Raw genomic sequence first — 15,943 nt, forward strand, 5'->3', positions numbered from 1 at the left:
GCTCAGAGCCAGCAGGGCTAGGATCTGGCGGCCGAGCCACCCCACCCAGGGTCAACGAGGACTTGGGAGGAGTGAGTCCCGACTCCTCCGGGGAGAGGGGTGGGGAGGGCGGCCAAAGGGGCCGCCACCTACCTCAGGAGGTGAGTGCACCTGCTGCGTGCCATGCACCGTCAGGGAGACCTGGCCGCTCTTGCCGCCCGGGACCGTGCTCTGCACCACCAGACGCTGTGTGGGGAGAGCCTGGAGCCAGAGGGGAGAAGGACCACAGCTCCTGACAACGGCCTGTGTGTTTTTAAGGAGCACCTGTGCCGTGCCAGGCGCCGTTCTAGGGCTGCATGCCTGCTAGCTCACAGACTCGCCCTGACAGTCCTGATGCTGCAGTCGCTCCCCCACTTCACACAGGTTTAGGACAGCGAAAGGACTTGCCCGAGATCCTGGAGCCCGCGCGCAGCAGAGCTGGAGTTTGCGTCCAGGGAGCCTGGCTCCACAGGGCACAGGAAATGGGCTCTCACCCTTGAAACCCGACAGGACTCTGTCCCGGTCCACACTGGACGCCGGCACCCCGTGTGTAGCCTTCCAGGCGACAGACCGCCATGCGCTCACGCCCCTGTGCTGGCTATGGGTTCTTGGCTCTTAATCGGCTTTGGCGTCTCTGCTTTGGGACACTGGGGCTGGACCCACCAGCCGCGTGCCTTACTGTCAATCCTCAGGTGTCTCTGTTAAGATGACTCCTGCAGCTCTTCCTTCCCCAGTGGGCCCTGACTGACACGGCCTCACCGGCTGGAGGCAGCAGGTAAGGCAGCCCCTGGATAGGCCCCACAGCCTCGGTGCTGGTGAGGGTAGATAAGAGCAGGCCACGGGGTGGGTTCCGCACCCTGGGGAGGCTCTGAGGGCGGGGGCTGGGTGCGGGGCGCTTACCTGTTGGGGCACCGGGATGTTGGTGAGCTGGAGGGGTGACACGTGGCCCGGCTTGGCCTGCACGCTCGTCTGGACCAGCAGCCGCTGTGGGGGAAGGAGGAAGGACCTGAGCCGCGCTGGCTTCCCCGGGGAGGCCCGGCCCGGGGCGGGGAGGTGGGGGGATTTGTTGGGGCGGCAGCAGTGAACATCTTGATAAGAACAGGTGAGCAGATGGTTCGGGCAACAGGACCAGGGGGGAAGCAAGGTACCCACGGCCACAGCCTCGCTGCCCCCCTCAGGTGCCCTCTCTACACACCCCTGGGGCAGGGGTGTGTGTCCTACCTGCTGGGTGCCCTGCACCTGCTGCACCACCTGAGTGGGGACTCCGGTCTGGCTGGCCGTGGAGCCCGGGCTGGTCTCTGACACAGTCTCGCTGGCCCGCATGGCACCTTCTGTAGGGAAAGGTCACCAGGTCAGCTCTGCCTGCTGCCACTGCCCCCACCCTGAGCCTGAGCCCGCTGGGATGTGACGATGCAGCCTGAAGCCAGCTCTGGGTGGGGCTAGGCTCTCCAAGAATCCTGCCTGGCCCCTGGTCAGCCCCAACACTGCCCATTGGGGTGGGCTGGGGGCCCCAAGGGCCTACAATCCCTAACACCCAGAAGCAGCCCCCCTCCTCACCCCTACCCTCACTGTCCCGAAGTCAGACCAGAAGCGGTGACTGAGAAGCCATGATGCAGCAGAGGCTCGGAGGGATGGACCCCTCTGCCCAATAGACAGGACTGTGGACCGGGACTGACCCCGCCCCCCGCCCCCCCCCAGGTCCCACAGCCTTGCAAGGCGTCGGGGCCACCTTCCTTGAAGTGACCCCTGGCTTCCCAGGGATGGAAGCTGGTCAGAGAAGTCGCCCCAGAAGGTCTCACGGGCCTGCGGCCAAACACTCCCTCCCTCTCCACCGTCCCTGCTTCCCGGTCCTCACTGGGGTGGGGCGGGGGGGGCAGAGGGCTTGGAGCTGGGCAGGCGGGTACTCACGCTGACAGGCAGCCAAGAAGAGGCAATCATAGAACATGGTGCCCACCTGCCCCACCGCCCCGTCTGTCCCGGGGAGCTTGCCCAGCACTCCTCGCCCACCTCTTGGGGAACAGCAGGCTGTGCGGGCAGCTTTATACCTGCAACCTTGGGGAGCTAATCCCCCCAGTGGATGCAGAGTTCCTGGCTGTCCTCTTGGGATAAACACACTTCCCTCCCAGCGGGCAGAGCCTGAGCGGGGCCTTCCCGGGGCTGGGGCCACTCTGTGGGGTCAGGAGGGAGGCTGGTACCCAGAGATGTTATCAGGAAGGCACGGGTCGAGTTTCATGCACATCTCGCTAAGTGATTAACAGGGGAGCTGGGGGGGAGGGAGGGGCGTGGAGCACGAGTGTCCCTGCGAGGCACTGGTTGGGAGACCCTCACCCCAGCTGGGACACAATCCGCCCCACCCCCTCTGTGTCGCCTGGTTGCTCCCAGCAGTTTCAGTTGTGGGCTAGGGCTGGGGGCACACATGCGCCTGCCCTTCCTCCAATGTGCTGCCAGAAGGAGCCAAGGTCCCAGTCCCATCCCCTGGGAGCCCTCTGGTGGGATTGGAGGGCAGTGGGCAAGGAATAATAAAAGTAACTATAGCACTTCCGGTGCCCCAGGCACTGCAGTAGGGTCTTCCTGGGCAGCTGGAAATGGAAAGAACTTTTATTACCTCTGTTTTTAGAGAGGGCAACAGAGACCGGAAGAGAGGAAGTAAGTTGTCCGAGGTCGCCCAGCCAGGAACTGGCAGACCAGAACACAGGCTCGTGTCTGTGCCCACATGAATGTCACACCATGTGTGGAACCCAGAGTCAAGGGTCAGGCCCAGGCTGAGGGCCCAAAGGCAGTGGTGTGCAGACTCAGGCACGCGGGTACCAGAGGACAGTGAGCCGGGGGCCTATGGGGACACCACAAGGTCCAGAGCATCCCTTTGGGGCTCAGCTTCCAAAGCGGGGAGCTGGGCCTCAGCTGCTGTGGGGAGACATGGAGAAGGGCCTGGCCGGGACAGAAAGGTCACCCCAGGTAGAAGCAAGGACCTCAGGGGCCAAGTCTGGGGCAGAGCACATGAATGTATATATGTTGGGTGTGGGGGAGTGGTAGCCAGATGTGGGGCGGACAGTGGAACCGCAGGCCTGCTTGGCCAGCTGCCTCCGCAACCAATTCCAGGGGGCACCGATTCCTATGTTTTGCTGGAATTGTCCCTTGCATCTATTGTACTTAGGCTTCCCTGAATGGTAAAAGAGGAGGCCCTCACTGAGCTGGCCCGCTGGGAGGAACCTGAGAAAGCCCCAAGTCACGTGAGGGGCCCGGCACACCTGGGTGTCCATGAGGCACAGGAAGCCAGGCACAGCCCAAGGGATAGTGCCTGACAGGGGAGGCCCGTGGCAGGTTTAGCCTGGCTCAGGGTGGGCAGCGAATTGGGGGCTGGCCCCAGCCACCTCCTAGGCCCTGGTGCTTTGATGAAAGTGCCAAGGCTGATCCTTAAGCGGGACCCTGAGCAGTTGGAGGCCTGGGGACTTGCTGAGATCAAGCATCTGCCTGGGACAGGGAAGCCCTGGGAACCAGTGTTGCCCATCTCCTGCCTCTGGGGTAGCCCTCAAGGCCGGAATCCCCATCTTTGCCAGGCCAGGAGGGCATGCCGGGCAGGTGGGGTTCCAGAGTCTACTCTTTGGACAAGGGGCTTCCTGTGTGTGAGCCCCTGTCTTCCTGTAGCCAGGGCAGGCTCCCTACCATTGTGTCTAGCCTTGGCTGTGTGTGTGTGTGTGTGTGTGTGTGTGTGTGTGTGTTTATGTGTGCGTAGGGGGTCACTGAGTCCGCGAGCATCTGCATCTGTCTGCAAACTCCATTCTGGGCATGTGCACCAGACCAGAGAGGGCCCCGCTGTCTCAAGTCTCCAGTCAGGAAGCGGCAGCTGATTTCCTGTCCCTCAGTCTGATGAGTGTCTCTTCCTCCCTGGGCCTTGCACTTCCTCACTGAGACCTACTCATGCCTCAAATGTCACGAGCTACTTAGGGGAAGACAGAGGGAAACCTGAGAGGCTCGACTCCAAGCTGGGTCCCAGTTCACCACGGACAACAGATGGGGCAGTCATGGCCCTCTCCCTCCTGATCCTTTGCTCCCATCCTGCCGATGATTTCAGTCAAAGGTTCTTTGGGGGGGCCTGTGGACTCCTGCTGCCCCCAGCGTCCTGAGTCCCTTGTCTGCCCTGACCTCGGTTTCCCCATCTATGCTTGGGGACACTGACAAACACCCTCCATGTCCCTCTCCTGGACACAAGTCTTGCTGGACTCCCAAGGACTCCAAGTCAGAAGCAGGGAGGAGAGGCTGGACATGGTCCCTCCTGCAGCCCAGCCCTATCCCCTTCCACAGGCTCACTTTCACTTTCCTAGGGACAGCTGGCGGGACCCACAATGCCCTCCTTCCACCCGGGTTTCGGGTGAGAGTCCGGTTGCCTCTGAGGCCAGGGATTTATGGATCTAGAGGACTGTTCCTAAGCCGGGACATTGGAGCTTCCTTCCCATCACCTCCAAAGTCACCTTAGGGCAGAGCTTGCAAGGATCGGGTTAGTTGTGCTGCTCCTGGCTGGCTTCCAGCCTAGGCTCCAGGTCTGCGTCCAGGGCCCCTCCCTGCCTCCTCCCTGCCACTCCCTGGGTCCCTGCTCAGCTCAGATTGCTTCTGGCTCCGGAGGAACCCCAGGCACCTTGCAGCAGCCTTTGCTGGTGTCAGTTACACCCCCACCTCCACCCCTAGGACTGGCTCACGTGGCCCAAAGGCCACCCTTAGATAAAAGGGACACTAAAACTGGGAGAGGGTTATGTTGGAACCCTAGGAAATCACGGCAAGGGGATGGGGGCGGGGTGAACGGAGCAGCACAAGTTCAGTGACAGGGCGCAACCCAACCTCCTCTTAGAACAAATCAAGGAAGCGTTGCCCAGTAAGCCTTCCGGGGACAGGCTTGCTCCTGGCAGAACTGGGAGCAGAAGGGAAATGAAATTTCCCCAGGACCACTGTGAAAGACAATTAAGCCACTGCCTGACCAAAGAAGGGAGGCTAAGATTCACGCCAACAGCCATTCACGCCAACACTGCAACCCGTCCACACTGAGTGCCCCACAGCAAGATGGGGGGACCAGGGGAGGAGGGAAACAAAGGCTTTGACCTGTAAGCACCAGGGACTCCCTGGGGGAGTGCTGGGAGGAGCTGGAGAAGACAAGGGGAAGAGAGGAGGTAGGCTGGGACTTGGGGTGTTCTGGGGTCTGGAGATGTGCATCCATTCCAGACCCTTGTTCTGGGGACCCTGGACACCTGAAGCAGCAAAAGCCAGCACTCAGGAGGTTCAGGGCCAATAAGATGCCCTGTAGGCTACGAAAAGTCCTCGAGCGGTGACAGGCAAGCCCTCCTACCTGCTCTTGGCTGCCCAGGGGCTGATGGGGTATGAGGGCTGAGCTGGGTCAGGCCAGCATTCACGAGGGATGAAGCACCAGAAGGTCTGGGATGGGAGCGCTCCCGGCAGAGGGCAAGGTGAGTGCAAAGGCCCAGAGGCGAACTAAGCCTGGAAGGTTTGAGGAGCCACAGGAAGACCAGTGGGGCTGAAGCAGGTATGCTAGGGGGCAGGTTAGTACCAGGTAGTGCTGGGTGGCCAGCAGGCCTTGAAGGCCAGAGTCAGGAGGTTGGACACTTGTCAGCAGGGGCACAGGGAGTGTGGGGCTTTTTAAGCCCCTTCCTGTGAGCCACAGGGGGCCAGGTCTCCTAGGGCCAAGAAAGGCCAGGCCAGGGTTTCTCAGAGAGTGCCCCCAGGGCCACCTGCCTTGGAATAATCTGGGTTGAGCTGGGACATGATGGGACCTAATCAACAGCTGGCAAGAGGCTCCCTCTGGTTGCCGTAGGGGGAGGACTGTGAAGGGTATGAGCAGAGGCTGGACCAGGGTAGGGGGCCGTGGAGGTGGGAGAGGGGTGGGTTCTGGCTGCATTGAGGAGGTGGAGCCAAGAGATCTTGCTTGCTCAAGGGTGGGTAAGACAGGGGACTTCCTTGGCGGTCCAGTGGTTAAGACCCTGCGCTCCCACTGCAGGGGCAAGGGTTCGATCCCCGGTCAGGGAACTAAGATCCCACATGCCGCACGGTGTGGCCAGAAAAAAAAAAAAAAAAAGGATGGGTAAGACAGGAATCAAGGCTGACCCAGACCTGGGGGTGATATTTACTAGGACAAGGAAATCTCAGTGGAGGCCAGATTTGAAGAAGGAAAAAAATCCAGACTTCTATTTGGCCATGCTGGTTTGAGAGGTCCCTTTGCTGGCTCACAGGTAGCTAGGGCTCAGGGCTGAGGCCCACGATGCAGACCTCAATGTGGCACTGCCAGCATAAGAGGTGGCGTCGGAAGCTGAGATGCTGGACAAGGCCACCACGAAGGGAGAATCACTGGAGCACAGAGGAGGCCTCAGACCTGATGAGGTCATTGCTGACAAAGTCAGGGAGATGAGGAGGAAGGAGGGAGGTGGGCAGAGACCAGGGCAGGAGGGCATCTCTGGGAGGACGGGGACCAGTGTGTCAGGCGCTACCCAGAGGCCAAGGAAGAGAAGCACAGAGAGTGACCAGTGGATCGACCAGATAGGGGCCATGGGTGACCCTGCGTAGGACTATGGGGAGGGAAGGTGCAGGTGGCTGAGGTGAGGGAGAAGAGACTGAGGAAGGGAGGATGAATCCTTTGAGGAATTCTAACCTAAAGGGAAGAGAATCAGGCAGCAGCTGAAGGGGGTGCAGGGCCTGGGGGGCCCGGTTAAAATGGGAGCTGTTGCATCTTTTCATGCAGGTGGAAAAGATCAGCAAGAGAGGGACCAAGTGAAGAGGCCGGGATGGCAGAAGCAAGTCTTGGAGGGGGCAGCCTGGAACAGGCAGGGGGCCGATTCACCCTTCCAGAAGCCAGAAAGCAGAGCTGGTGGGTGCAGATGGAGCCCGGGTGCTGGGAGGCTGGCTGGGTGGGAGAAGGGGTCCTTCTTGTCATGTGATGATGCCTTGTCCCCAGTGAGGTCAGTAGCAGGGTCAGGGGTCAAGAGCACAGAGTGAGAGGGAGGTGACAGAGGTGAGAGATGGGGGAGTGGGTTTCTCGGACAGTGAGGCGTATGCTGGCTAGGAAGTGTATCAGGATCCCTGTGCAGCGCCAAGAACCCCCTGGAGATCTGTGGCCCGGTGACCCTGGCCACGTCCTTGGCCTGGCCTCGCTCTGCACTCAGCTGACTCTCGCGTGCCATCCCTCCACACCAGTCTGTGTGTTAAAGAGTCACTGTCCTGAGCCCCTGCGTGCCCCACCCCCTGGCCCTCCCTGGGGACCCCGACACAGCCAGGAGCCCCCAGGATGCTGTCGGGGCCCAGCTGCTTCTGTCCTGGTCCTATGGGGCCATGTCAACTGCCACAAATTTTGACTCTTTATTGTCCTATGGTCCTAAACGCAGTCTTGACCTGCTCCTTCCGCAGCCTGCCAGGATGCCCTTAGGACCCCCACCACTTCCTTGTCCGCTCTGGGAGGACCAGGGCCAGCCTCAACCTGAGGTTTCGCTGCATCCTCCCCTCTACGCAGAGCCCGTCAGAAACCACTAACGACGCCGAGCCCTGTTCGGAGCTCCCCATTCTCCCTTAGGGGAGAGACTGCCTGTCGTGACCCTGTGCTCCCACTTCCCTCTGCTCAGCCCATCCCCATTCTAGAATAAGCGGGCACGGGGAAGATGCTCTAGGCAGGAACCATGGGTGCCATGACCCAAGCTTCCTGGTCATTTGCTCCACAGCCTCAAGGGGCGGCCACAGTGACAAACAGGAGCCCTTGGCCACATCACATGCTCATGAACTCGCCCAGCCAAGAGCCCCGCTTGGCCTGAGGCTTGCCAAAAAATGAAATGGGAGGGGAGGGGAAGTGGTCCCTCCAGGCCGCCCAGCGGACCTCCCTGAACTGCCACAGGGAGCACCTCACACGCAGCCCCTGAGCGCTCGAAGCTGCTACGATCCCTTTACGGATGATGGCTGTGCGCTCACCCTCCATCTCCAGCAGGCGTTTGCAAATTAACTCCACTGCCCAATCCTTTCTTCAAGTGACACCTTACTTGAGGATAGAGACAGAAACAGCTCTAAGAGCTGCCCCGGTGGGGAGGAGTTTGGGGGCACAGAGGCCTCGCTGCTTGGTCTGACTACTCCTTCCCCAGAGGCGCCCCCCCCAGATCCCACCGGGGAACCCCAGAGAGTTTAAAAGCTGCCCTCCTGGTAACAGGCATAATAAGTGACAATGGGAGGCCGCCAGGGTGCCCCCACATCCAGGATGCTAGGCTCCCCAAAACTCCCTTTGGGGTTGTTCACTGAGCGCCCTGGCTCTGAGCACGTGTCCACTTACCGGAGACGGTGACCACGATGTACTGCTGGGACGCCGGGGATGGGGCGGGCGTGCCGGCCGGCTGCGAGGGCGTGGGGGTGGCCGGGAGCTCTGTCACGTACTGCTTCTGGCCGCCCGGTGGCTGTGCCTGAGGCTGCGGACTCTGCAGCTCGGTGACATACTGGGGCTGGGGGGTGGCGGTGGTGGCGGGGGGCTGGGGGGGCTGGGGTGCTGCTGAGGGTGGTGGTGGCGGTGGCTGGGGCTGGGCCTGTGGAGGGGCCTGTGGCGGCTGGGATGGTTGCGGGGCTGCCTGTAGCTCAGTAACGTACGCCTGTGTTGCCATGCCAACAGTGGGGAAAATGATAATAAATAAGGCTTTTCTTTTTTTTTTTTGCTTGCTTGGGAAGAAAGGTGGGGCGGGGGAGAAGAGGAGGAAAAAAAAAAGAAGGAAAAACAAGAATTAATCTACAGGCAGAGGAAACCAGGGACAGCTCCTGGCTCCCTAGAGACATATTTGGGTTCATCAGTAACTTAATTAAATCCCGAGGCTGGTGGCAAGATATAACGAATCCATCACTGCAGGGCAACTGAGTATGGACCAGAGCTGGTCTGCCCTCTTCCACTCATCCCTGCCCAGGATTCCTGCCTTCTTCCTTCCTAGGCCCCAGCGCCTGGGGGACCCCTGTGCTGGAAGAGCTCCGGCTCTCACCCAAAAACAAATAGTACAGTTCTCCTGAGGGCTCCTGCAGGCTGGGCACTGTGCTGAGTGCTTTCTTTACATTACTTAATTTTAATTTTTTTTTTCTTGGCCACGCCACGTGGCACGTGGGATCTTAGTACCCTGACCAGGGTTGAACCCGCGCCCCCTGTAGTGAAAGCGTGGAGTCTTAACCACTGGACTGCCACGCCAGGGAAGTCCCTACATGACTTTTTTTTTTTTTTTAAAGCTTGTGGTTTTCTTTTTTTTTAAATTAATTAATTAATTTAATTTTGGCTGCACTGAGTCTTCATTGCTGCACACAGGCTTTCTCTAGTTGTGGCGAGCGATGCCCGGGCTTCTCATTGCGGTGGAGCAGGGGCTCTAGGCGCGCTGGCTTCAGTAGTTGCGGCACGCGGGCTCAGTAGCTGTGGCTCGCAGGCTCTAGAGCGCAGGCTCAGTAGTTGTGGCGCATGGGCTTAGTTGCTCCGCGGCATGTGGGATCTTCCCGGACCAGGGCTCGAACCTGTGTCCCCTGCACTGGCAGGCAGATTCTTAACCACTGCACCACCAGGGAAGTCCCCCTACGTTATTTACTTTAAAACTTTGCAACAATCACATCTGAATTTGGGTTCCTTCTGCCAGAGGAGGAGCTGAGGCTCAGAGAGGCTGAGATTGCCCCAGGCCACACAGCAGGGAAGTGGCAGGACTGAGTCTGAACCCTGGGCATTCTAAGCTCTTGACTAGTTGGCTAATTGCCAGAAAGGAAAGTCATGGGAAAAGCTATCTCCCAGCCAACCTGTGCCAGTTCCCTACTTGCCTGCCATCTGGGCTTGGATTCTTGGCTGAGTATCATTCCCAGTGGGGTGCCAGACACAGGGAAGCTGTTTGAGTCCAAAAAGCCTCCTGAGCTGCTTGCTGCCACAGAAGTGAGGGCAGTTATGGGTGGTGACACCAGATGTGAGCTCCTCAAGGAAAGTGGCCTTCTAGGGCCAGGGGCAGCTGGGCTGGGAACAGGTCCTGGCCACAGGGCAGGCCCAGCAGCCGCCGCTGACCTCAGAATGGGGCCCACCTGACCAGGCAGAGGCAGCTTTTGTGGTTGCTACAAGGTTGTGGTCCCTCTCCCAGGAGCTGGGTGAGGCACATGGTCTCTCTTGCCAAGGGGGAATGGGCCCTGGTTCAGGTCCAGGGGAGTTGTTCTGGGCTTTCCCACTGGGCAGGACGGAAGGGTGGCCTGCCAGGGACTCCGGCAGCAGGGGGAGCTTGCCCACCGGGAGAGGGAAGAGGCTACTGCCTGCCATGCACACAGAGAAGACATCTTCCCCCAGCCCCTGCCCTTCCCAAACTCTTTTCTGCCAGCATTAGAGAGGCCCACCTCCTCAGGTCTCCTCATACTACTGGGTCCAAACTCTGGCCCAGATCAGGTGCTCAAGTCACTGCAGCTGATCAGCACCTGTCTGCCCAGTGTCAGACCCACCTCCACGTGAACCCTGGCCTGTCTCTTAATTCATAAACATGTAACTGACTTTCCTCTGGGTCTCAGTTTTCCCATCTGTCACCTGGGGATGATGAGAACACCTGATTCATAAGGCTGTTGTAAAGATCCAATGTGATCAGCTCAGCACGCAACAAGCACTGAGAAGTGGAAGTTGCTATTATTATTATTCATTCAACAAACATCCATGCCAGTTGGGGCTGGAAGGGGGAGAGAGACACAATCCTCAAGCTCTTGCAAAGAGGTGCCAAGGGGGACTCTGACTCTGGTGTTCATCAGCCTCACCTGGGGAGTTAGTTCAAGGCAGGTTCCTAGGCCCCACTGCCAGAGTCTGGGATGACCCTGGAGTCTACTGTTGGAGCTAGTCCCCTGGATGATTCAGAGGCAGGTGGTACTGGGGGCACTGAGAAACCCTGGCCTGGACTTTCCCAGCCCTAGGAGAGCTGGCCTCTAGGGGCCCCTCCCACCACAAAAGGGCTTTAAAAGCTCCACACTTCAGCTTCCCTGGTGGCGCAGTGGTTGAGAATCTGCCTGCCAACGCAGGGGACACGGGTTCGAGCCCTGGTCTGGGAAGATCCCACATGCCGCGGAGCAACTAGGCCCGTGAGCCACAACTACTGAGCCTGCGCATCTGGAGCCTGTGCTCCGCAACAAGAGAGGCCGCGATAGTGAGAGGCCCGCGCACCGCGATGAAGAGTGGCCCCCGCTCGCCGCAACTAGAGAAAGCCCTCGCACAGAAACGAAGACCGAACACAGCCAAAAATAAATAAATAAATTAATTAATTAAAAAAAAAAAGCTCCACACTTGCTGGTGCTTTCTCCTCCTCGAGGTGCCAACCCTGCAGGCCTCCTCCCTTCCCCTCAGGGGCAGGGGGAGGTGGTGATGAGACAACTGAAAGGCTGAGCTCAAAAAGGGGAAGGGGAGATGGATAAAACAGTTAAACCAACTTCTCTATTGGAGACCTTCTCAGCACTGTCATTGTTAGTCTCCAGGAACAATGATACAGAATGACATATTTCCCATAATTATTTCACCAGGGAACCCTCTTTTTTTTGCCATTTGTGGAAGACTAGGTTAAGCAGAGTTCTGTAGGGTGTTCCCTAGAGAGGAATAAGTCACAAATATTTATACAGGATGAGGCATTCCCCCGGCTATCTGAGCATGACTCAGCAAATCTGTTCCTTAGCAATGAAACTGCCAAAAAAAAGCACCAATGGCTGCACCTATCTTCAAAGCCAACACCTGTTTTTGGAGAATGTTTGAATCAATTCTTTAGGTCAGGGGCTGGCAAATTTCTGTGAAGTCAACATTTTTGGCTTTGAAGGCAGACAGCCTATTGCAATGACTCAACTTTGCCACTGGAGTATTAAAGTAGCCATGGACAATATGTAAACAAGCAAGTGTGGCTGGGTGCCAATAAAAGTTTATTTCTAGACACTTAGATTTGAATTTTCATAATTTTCACATATCATGATATATTAATCATGTCACAAAATATCATTCTTAAAAATGTAAAAATCAGTCTTAGCTCACAGGCCATATAAAACAGGTGAAGCCTGTAGTTTGCCAACTGTTCTAGATGCCAGATACTTAACTGAATGGTTTACATCTTGGACAAGGCCCTCCCAAGGAAGTGGAAAGAAAACCTCACTTCCCTCACTTTGGGGGAATGGGGAAATTAAATATAATAATGTGTGTTTCCTTCATCCTCTATATCCAGTTTTTTTGGGTTTTTTGTGTTTTTTTTGGCTGCACCACGTAGCTTGTAGGATCTTAGTTCCCCAACCAGGGGTTAAACCCGGGCCCCAGCAGTGAAAGCACGGAGTCCTCACCACTAGACTGCCAGGGAATTCCCTAGCCAGTTAGTTTTTAAGACTTGTCAATAATTCCTCCAAAATAGATCCTAAGGCTGGGTATTTCCCTCCATCTTTATCAATACCATGCTAGTCTGGGCTACCATCATCTCTCGCCTGGACCCTCTCATCACTGGCTCCTGGCTTTACTCTTGCCTGTATAGTCTATAAGATCCTTTGAAAACACACACCCTATCGTGTCACTTCTCTATTGAGAAGGCTCCAAGGCTCCCCATCACAGAGAATAAAATCCAGAGCCCTCCCCATGACCCACAGGGCCCTGTGGGATCTGGCCCTTTCCAGTCCCCTTTCTCACTCTGAATGTTCTAGCCACAATGTGGCTTCCCAAATGCTCCAGGCCTCCTCCTGCCTCAGGACCTTTGCACCAGCTCTTCCATCTACTGGCATGCTCTCCTCGCCTCCACCTGCTGGCTCCTTATCACTCATGTCCTAGTTCATATGCCACCTTCTCAGGTCTCAGGTAACCCCCTTCCAAGCCCTCTGGAGTACATACTCCTGTTTTATTTTTTTCCTGGCCCTGTATCCTGTTTATTTTCCTCTTCCCTCCACGACCAGAAAAGTAAGCTTTCCCCAGGGGTGGAGATGTGACCTGCCTTGCCCATGACTCTATCCCCAGCTACTAAAACACTGACAAGCACACAGCTGGGGCTCAACTTTTACTGTCAAATGAGTGTCCACAATGCTGGGAACACACTGCTAGTGACTGTCAAAAGCCGGTTCAAATCTAGCAACTGGTAAGACCTTGTGAAAAAGTTACTGCCTCCTGCCAGCAGCAAGCTTGTGCTACAGGGGCAGGTGATGCCTCCTGGTCCAGAACAAGCCTCTTAGGCCAGGAAGACTATGCGCTGTGTGGGTGCTATCTGGAAGCCGTGTCCCTAGTAGGTGGTGATGGGGAGGGGGTGGATCCTGCCTAGCCTATCCCCTGTCTTCAGCCCCAAAATGCTGGGGCGTGTGGCAGGAAGGGGAGGGAGAGACCCTTAGCTCCAGAGACACCCTTCCCAGGTCCCCACCTTTCCCATGACACCCACAGCTCCAGCTCATCCAGCTGCCCCCCGGAGGGCTGGATCTGAGCCTGGGCCCAGGGAAAAATTTTCTTTCTGGCTACCCTCCTAAAGCTGGAGAAGGGCCTTAGGAGAGTGACACTTTCCCACTAGAAACTAGAGTCCTAGCACTCAGCTTCCCAGGATCCCAGTCATCGGCCCACACAGCAAGTGAGTCAAGCTTTAAAGCCACTAGGCTGTCACCCGATTCAAAATGATAAAAATAAACGCGAATGGTATAATTCCAAAGGCTGAGCAGGAAGCAACAACCATCATAATAACAGTAGCAGCCAACATAGTTTGAGCAGTTACTATGTATTTGATGCTCAACATGTATTCTTTTATGGGATCCACAGCAAAGTAATATGAGATTAAAATCATTACCAAGGATCACTGTCCCTAGTTTAGATGGGAGGAAACTAAGGTCCAGAGAAGTTACTTGCCCAGGAGCATACAGCTAGAAAGCAGTTGTTTGTTTCAAGGACAAGTGACCAAAGCCAGTGTTCCCTTCAGGAGTCTAATAGCCCCTCTGGGCTTGGGCCTTTCAAATGCATAAGCTATAAGAAGGGGGAGGGGCAGTTAACAAGACTAGATCACTTTCTGCTCAGAGCTTGCCTTTCTAATAGGTGCCGATGACCTGGCAACTTGGTTATTTCTAGATTTTAGAAATATTTCCCAGATCAGGTTATTTCCTGACCTGGGAAAAGTCCCTGGAGAAGTGACACCCCCAAGCCTTATCTCAAATTCTTGAGGGAAGGCTTTGGGAGAACCTGAAACGTTCCTTCTCCCTGAAGTTTACTAATTGATTTTAAAAGAAAACGGCTGCAGCATGCACTCGGCTCTGCTGATGCCAAGCTCCAAAGCAAGACAGAGAATAAGCACAGTGGACTTGGCCCAGCTGCTATTTAAAAAAAAAAAAAAAAAAAAAATCTTCCCCAAGCTGGCAGATCTTGTCTCCCGGCAAAGCAGTCACTCAGATTCTCCTCTAACAAACGTGGAACACTTCCCCTTCCCTCTGACCTCGGTGTCCAGGCTCCCTGCCCACGTGGCTCTGGAAGCTGGTACCTCCTCAGTGACATGTGACCCAGTTGACACCAACTTGACTGACACAAAAACATGTGTCTAGCCAAGAGAAGCAGCGTCATAAACTTCCTCAGGCGCCCTTTACTCCATCATTTACTTCCTTCCCCAAAGGAAGACCAGAATGGGCAGAACAGCTAGGAATGGTCCCATCTCCAGGAACAAGCCCCCTGCCCAGGGACAAGATGAGATCTTAGATCTTAGAGCTGCCCACATAGAAGCAATCAAGTTTCTGTTCTTCTAACTCAGTCACCCAAGATCACTCCTCTCTGCCATGGGCTTCACTTTCTGCGAACCAAATCGTCCAGACTAAAGCCATACCCCTACCCACAGCTTCATGAAATTGTCTACCTTCACCTCTTCTCAGAGAGAAGGCAGATGTAGGAGCGAACAGCAATGTTGAAATCAAGACTAACAGTTAATCTATAAAAAAATTCAGAAAAAGTAGATAGGAGTAAAAAGTTCAAGAATGAGCCCTAGAGAAATTCCTGAAAGGAATTAGGAGTCCCTGAAATGCAAAAAAGAGGCGATGGCAGTGATTCTCCCCACTTTACAGGATAGAAAACTGAGGCCACACATGTGGTAGACAGAGTCCTGGCAGGTTCTAAAGTGACAAGGCACAGGTGACCTCCATCGCTTACGGGAGCAGGAATGCCTAGGCGGCAGCTGCCCCACCCGGTTCCCGGGACACCGGCCGGTCCCGCCCACACCTTATGAGCTGGCCCCGCCCACCCACTTCGGTCCCGCCTCGCCCCTCCCTCGTTCCCATTGGCCCAGCCCTCCCAGTCCCGCCCCCTTGCGCCTCCCGACATATAAAAGCCCCCCGCCCCGGCTAGCCGGCCTACCTCCACTCGCCGTCTGCCTGCGAGCGCCCGCCCCTCGCGGGGGCCGGGCTGCGGGGCCCGGGGGCGGGTGGTGTAGCCCCAGCCGGGCCCCAGCCCCCTCCCCCACGGCCCCGACAGTCGCCGCCGCCATTTTGACCGCTCGCCCCTTCCCCCAAGATTATGATTACAGCGACACCCGCCGCCCGGGCATCGCTGTCCTCCCCGGCCCGGACCGCCACCCTGGGGCCGCACGGGTTACCTCGGCGTCTCCCTACTTCTGTCCGCGGAAGGGCTTTCCACAGGTCTCGGAGGCGATGTTGGGAGGGGGACAGAACGTGGCGGGGTCCCCAGGCCGGGCCAGGGGGGTGGGGGTGGGGGTCGGCCGGTCGGTTGTTGTTGTTGACTCGCGTTGCCGGGTTGCTTGGTCGCCACGACTACCGTGGCTATGGCGCCTCCGTTTCCCTCACCGGGGCAACTGTTGCTACCCACCCTACTTACGTCACCCGCCGGGGGCGGGGTCCAGGGTGATTGGCGGCACTGGGAAAAGTGATTGGACGGCGCCAGGCCCTGCCGCTAAGCTATTGGCTCCAAGGCACGTATTTCAACATCCTCTCGACTTCTCGGCGCTCT

General features: G+C 57.0%; 1 protein-coding gene across 3 annotated transcripts in view; it reads right to left on the bottom strand.

Annotated features, from left to right (window-relative positions):
• RFX1 (regulatory factor X1) overlaps positions 1 to 15,925 on the bottom strand; it is a 32,021-nt gene extending 16,096 nt beyond the window's left edge. The window contains exons 1-5 of one of the 3 annotated variants that reach the window (XM_059918289.1): positions 15,573 to 15,925; positions 8,324 to 8,696; positions 1,240 to 1,349; positions 919 to 1,002; positions 133 to 240 (exon numbers count right to left, since the gene is read on the bottom strand). In XM_059918289.1, the coding sequence (XP_059774272.1) occupies positions 133 to 240; positions 919 to 1,002; positions 1,240 to 1,349; positions 8,324 to 8,645 (624 nt within the window). In that variant the 5' untranslated portion in view covers positions 8,646 to 8,696; positions 15,573 to 15,925. Of the gene's footprint in view, positions 1 to 132; positions 241 to 918; positions 1,003 to 1,239; positions 1,350 to 8,323; positions 8,701 to 15,572 lie in introns of all 3 variants that reach the window. The other 2 variants (XM_059918288.1, XM_059918290.1) reach the window with 2 other exon arrangements.
• Between the last annotated feature and the right edge of the window lie 18 nt (positions 15,926 to 15,943).

The sequence above is a fragment of the Balaenoptera ricei genome, chromosome 3 (assembly GCF_028023285.1).
Source record: "Balaenoptera ricei isolate mBalRic1 chromosome 3, mBalRic1.hap2, whole genome shotgun sequence".
NCBI lineage: Eukaryota > Metazoa > Chordata > Mammalia > Artiodactyla > Balaenopteridae > Balaenoptera > Balaenoptera ricei.